This window comes from Monopterus albus, unplaced genomic scaffold (genome assembly GCF_001952655.1).
Source record: "Monopterus albus unplaced genomic scaffold, M_albus_1.0 scaffold126.1, whole genome shotgun sequence".
In the NCBI taxonomy this organism is placed as follows: domain Eukaryota; kingdom Metazoa; phylum Chordata; class Actinopteri; order Synbranchiformes; family Synbranchidae; genus Monopterus; species Monopterus albus.
This window is the reverse complement of record NW_018128006.1, coordinates 2,866,511-2,872,211: the sequence shown is the minus strand read 5'-3', so window position 1 is coordinate 2,872,211 and position 5,701 is coordinate 2,866,511. Positions and strand designations below refer to the sequence as shown.

The window sequence follows — 5,701 nt, the reverse complement described above, 5'->3', positions numbered from 1 at the left end:
CAATAAAGGAATTCATAGTTGTGCATTCTTGATGATTCTCACTAAAATAGTAATCCATACACTTGTTGTTTCAGAAATTACTACATTACTAACTCATTTGGTACCACATACTTAACATTTTCAAGTGTCCAATAGAACAGAAAAACAAATGTAGTTATGATGACTAAATAAAGTCGCATGTATAATTTGCGAAAATCATTTTAAATTAAAGGACCTTTGTAAAAATATATTACTGAGGACTGACAAATCTGCCTTCACCTTTGATGCAGTTCTTCCCCAATGGCAACGCCTTTGCCACGGGCTCAGATGATGCAACGTGCCGGCTGTTTGACCTGCGTGCTGACCAGGAGCTGATGGTTTACTCACATGACAACATCATCTGCGGTATTACCTCCGTAGCATTCTCCAAGAGTGGCCGCCTACTGTTGGCTGGCTACGACGATTTCAACTGCAATGTCTGGGACACTTTGAAGGCTGACCGTGCAGGTAAGCCCCTCTACAGGACAAAAGAGTTGAGCTAGATGCTGCACTGATGGTTATCCAAACCAAAATGTATATGGAATTTCAAGGGTACCAAGAGTAAACTTAAAGGTTCAGCGACAGCTCCAGTCAAAAATGCAGAGTAGAGGTGTTAGGAGTCGCTGTCCAGAACTTGATCCAGCTTTTAGTCTCCTTTCACCGTAGTTTCTCTTATTTAAAAAGTTCAGCCCTGCTCCTCAAAGGTATTTGCTTTGTTGGAGGGTGATAAAGATTTTAAAGCTAGCAAATTAGTTTGCTGTGGACCTGTCATGAATTCCATCAAAAGGACACCTGAAAATTATGGTGAGATTAATGCTGCAACTTGGACATGTTCTTGTCACTGACATGACAGATCAGTAGCTCATTTTTAATAATTGTTAAACTAATACTTAAAGATGGTTCTTTATTCACTCTGTTAGATCAAAAATCCTCAGAACTCTTTACCACAGGTTAAAGATATGAATCCTATAGTGTGTCCTAATGTCATTGATCATCAGTGTGATATGTTATTGTAGAATATTTGGGTTAGTTTGTTCTTATATGCACATTTCAAGTCATACAATGCCTTTACCTGGATTTTGTCATGATGTGACCAGAGAACTCAGTAGTACACTCAATAGGAACCAGTAAATTCAGATTTAGGGTAATCACAATCATGTTGTATCATCACTCAAAGTTGTAGAGACGCTCAGTGGTAATTTTCACATCTGTGGGATTGTTAGCACAAAGTTGCTTTTTTTTTTGTTCCATTGTGGAATTTTTTTAAGGGCACACGCACACAACCCTATAAACACTGCTTGCATTGCCTTTACATATGGAGATGGTTGTATGATTTTGGATATGTAGAATAAGCATTTTTGGTTTTATATAAATACTTAATGAATTAGCTCTTTGACATCTTAAGTGCCTACAGATGGTGCTGAGCATATCACACTGATACTAGGTGAGGTTTGTACACTCCCTGTTTTTAGCAAACCATTGAACAGGAAGCAACTTATCTGGAGTTTGGATTTGATGGTAGAAATTTGATTGATGTTAAAGCTGTTGAAGGCAAAACAGGACAGAGTATGAAATGCAATGATACACATCTGGGAGAGCAGCGTGCATCACCTGCTCCAGCAGTGAAAAGCCCCTGTGGAGGCATGAATACTTTATAGCTATTGACTGCATAGTGGGATAGTGATCAGAGGAGGCCCACATCTGAGCAGACTATTTCAAGTACACACACACACACACACATATATATATACATGTATTAGATCCACTGGTGGGTGCATCTTTAATATATTGGGTCAGTATTCACCTTAAATGAATCATCTAAAATCTCAGCTAGTCTTATCTGATTTGAACTAAAATATATCAGCCAGGCAGGCTGTGAGGACCCCATATTCACCTTGTCTTATTTAATTAATTAGTTTGTTTTATACTTAGCTCCTATGCTTCGCCTTTTAGAAATCAGCCCAGGTCTTAACTTCTATTTTGTCACTTATTATACTGGCTGATATCCTGTAATTTGATGTTCATGGTCCAGGGTAACCTAGCAGTTGGCATCCATCACACAGAGCAGGTTTGTTGCTGTGTCTCAGCCTCTGCTGTCTCTGTAGGGGTCCTGGCTGGTCATGATAACCGGGTGAGCTGCTTGGGTGTGACCGACGATGGTATGGCAGTGGCAACAGGGTCCTGGGACAGCTTCCTTAAGATCTGGAACTAGAATCTGAAGGTGAGTGATGGACTGAGAGGGACACAGTCTGGAAACGAAGGTACAACATACAAAACTAAGTGATCAAGCATTATGTCACATCAACCACATATAGTGGGAGGCCCCTGTGGTAAATTTCACGATTTTTTTTTTTTCTCGTGCAGTGATAGTTTCTGCCTGATCTGCCTTCTCTTGTTCTCATAGCTTCCCCTCCAACCACCCACCCACATGAAATCTTAGTGACATGATATTGACACTGTGCTTGAGATTTTATACCTCCAACAAAAGTAAAATAAATGTGATTATTTCTATCTACAATGGATTTTTAAGTGCTAATCGAGCTTGAATAAAGATGCACCAATTGCAATTTTCTTGGCCAATTCCAATATTTTTTTAAGACTGACCTGCCGATTTCGATGTTCTTTCTGTGAAATGTAATTGACAGTATAAAGACATTTTGTAACTTTTCTTTAATGAAAAATATTTTTTAATAAAAATAAAACATTAGCTTTACATTTTTCATCTTTCTCTCACTCAGTGCAGTATTTGTACTTCTCCAAATATAAACAGGTGCAGCAGGTCTGTTACATCAGTCCTACTGAGCACACAGTTCTTTTTGAAGTGTCTGTAGTTTGTATTTGCTGTTTTATCACAGGTTAGATACACTGTGCATATACACTGATCAGGCATCACATTATGACCACCTGTACATCTGTATGCACTTCAATGCAACACTTCTGCATTAACATTTGTGTTTATGAAGCTCAAATTGTCATAAATGTGTAAATTCAATTGTATGTTCATTATTGAGGTCATAGTTAAAGGTGGTGGTGTACTGGACTACATTATATTCAGAAGTGATCCTAATATTCTGACCCTTTCATGTATGCCAGTGGGCAGGATAAAAATACAGAGACACCTTTCATGTGTACCAGTGATTCCTTCATTGTGTACTATTTGTTGGAGATGTGGATGTAGTTTTCCCTTCTCCAAGGTGTTTCTGTAGGCTCCTCTGTGTGCAGTTTGTACACCAAGAGCTTCCAGTGCGCAAGTGAACACACACTGGCACAGACCAGCAGGAGCACACGAGATGCTACGCTTTGCACACACTACTCTCTCGGTCTGTGCCACTGTGTGTGTGACGTGAACTGTTATGCTTCAAAATGTCATCGGCACAGAATTGGAAATCTCAGATTGAGTGGCTGGTCACCGGTTAAGGCCGATCACGCTGAAAACTGGCCGTTTCCAATCTTGGCCGATTGATCAGTGCATCTCTAAACTTGAACAAAGTTGAACGTATGATCAGTGCTCGAGGTATCAATTTCACAGTTCTCTGGCAAGTGAGTGATTTTACAGAATAATAGCAGTAAACTGTTTCTTTTTTGTTTGTTTCCAGATGGCATCCGGACTCCTAAGTTGAGTGGAAGACCATTCCAACATCACCATGTTCAATTTTATTGCATATCCAATCTTTTCAAAAACACCATGACACTGACTCCAAACACCCCAAAAAACTATCAAGGGCAAGAATTTTCTTTCTTTCCTTCTCATTTAAAAGAGCACAATTGTCTGTCACTCATTCAGCTACAATAAAAAGAAAAAATACAGCTTGAGGAATTCAGTTGTTTCAAAATGGAACGGAGGGGAAAATTGTGCAACCTTCCCATGTCCATGGTCTGGTATTATAGTAAGTGAAAATACAAACACCCCGCCAGTGCTGCCACCACCACCAAGCTAATGTGTCCTGCATCCTCACACACAGGGCTCAATGAATAAGGTTATTACAGGACAGTAATCTAACTCTTAATAGCTTTTTGGCCATAATGATTCTTGTTTCTTTGTCGTTTTTATAGTTTTTTTTGTTTTGTTTTGTTTTGTTTGTTTTTTTTGTTTGAGAGGGGCAGTGAACTGTCAGTTAATGTTTAAAATGAGGATCAAAGCTTTGTTTTATTTTCTAGTCTTTACACATTTTAGAGAATGTTTTTAAGTTGAAAACTAAAAGAACCTCCAGATCATGTCAGTTTAAATCCAGGTATATCCAACTGGAGAGCAAAGAATTCAACTTCAACAGGGAGTCCTCAAGCCACTTCTGGCCCTACTGTATATTTAGTCCCAAGATACCTTTACTTTCTTTTTTCCAGTGTAGTACACAAATCTTTGTTTGCACAAAATTAAACTTTGCATATATAGAATAATGTCTAAAGAAAAAGTTAACTAACCAAGCACATGCTGTTTATGATAATGAATGCTTGTTTTTAAATTGAAAAACAAACAAAAAAAGCCCATTTTAATCATTCTTACACCTTTTTGTCTGCTGACAGTGTAGAATAATTAAATGACAATTAACCCATCGGAACATAATCCACCCACCTCATCATTTCATTTCATTCTCCTTTAATTTAGTTTTGTTTTCCCTGGTTTTTGTTGCCCGTGGTTGGGAACCGGTCATGTGATTTGGTCGGGTAGGGAGAACCTCCACTTTAGCCCGGTTGCAATCCGGACGTTTCTCTTTTAACAGAGGTGCCCATTCCGTGCTTGGAAATGCAGTTACTACTCTGTGAATGACATGTTGTATAAATCAATGTTTGAAAATAATGATATTGAAACTTTTTAAGTTAAAAATGGAAAAAAAAAGATTTTGGTTGTCTGCCATGGGTGGGTTATCTGTTAGAATCGCATGCTGTAGAATTGCTTAAAAAGGTGCATATGGAATTAAGTCCTTTGATGTTTTTCTTTTTGAAAATAACCTGTTGAATATATCAGTACAATGATATTTATATTTTTCTTTTTTTCCCTTCTGATTTTGGCTACTCTGTGCATACATGATTCAACTTAAAATATCAAAGCTATGCACTTGAGAAGCAAAGCCCTGCATAACGAACGGTTACTTGGTCCATAGCTGGGAGGGATTCCACGAATTAAGAAGTAACAAATGTTTAAATTGTACACGCATACATACTTGCATACATTCATTCACCTAAACATATACACTCAAATGGAACATAAATTTTTCATTCCTTCTGTAGCAAACAAAATTCCATTTACAGAGAAATACATTTTATAACAGGTTTTTTTTTCTCCTTTAATAAAAATGAAAAAAAAAATCTTGCAGCATCTGAATGGCAGAATCATTTTCTGTTGTTCTCTTCTCCTTGTAAACAGACGCTCTTTCTTTAGCAGTAGTTAAAAAAAATTCCATTCTTTTTTCTCTGCGACATTCTGTACTAAAAATGTGCTGTAATTGTGTGTTAGGCCTGGAGTTGGCAAAAATAAAATAAAAATATTAAAAATTAATTACATCCCCTTTCCTTTTCTCTCTTTCTCCATCAAATAACTGTAGAGCTCTGCACCCCCACTGTTCCCTTTTCACCTTTTGTATTTAATTTTAAAGTCAGTCAGTGTACAACCGAAAGCTGGATGCAAGATAGAAACTATATTAAAATGTACTGTTATTTAAAATGTAATAAAAAAAAGCAGTTTGAG

At 37.5% G+C, this 5,701-nt stretch overlaps 1 protein-coding gene across 3 annotated transcripts in view; it reads left to right on the top strand.

Annotated features, from left to right (window-relative positions):
- LOC109967164 (guanine nucleotide-binding protein G(I)/G(S)/G(T) subunit beta-1) overlaps positions 1 to 4,852 on the top strand; it is a 42,504-nt gene extending 37,652 nt beyond the window's left edge. For all 3 annotated transcript variants that reach the window (XM_020612537.1, XM_020612533.1, XM_020612538.1), the window contains 3 exons: positions 270 to 486; positions 2,124 to 2,239; positions 3,615 to 4,852. In XM_020612537.1, the coding sequence (XP_020468193.1) occupies positions 270 to 486; positions 2,124 to 2,230 (324 nt within the window). In that variant the 3' untranslated portion in view covers positions 2,231 to 2,239; positions 3,615 to 4,852. The remainder of the gene's footprint in view (positions 1 to 269; positions 487 to 2,123; positions 2,240 to 3,614) is intronic.
- The last annotated feature ends 849 nt before the right edge of the window (positions 4,853 to 5,701 follow it).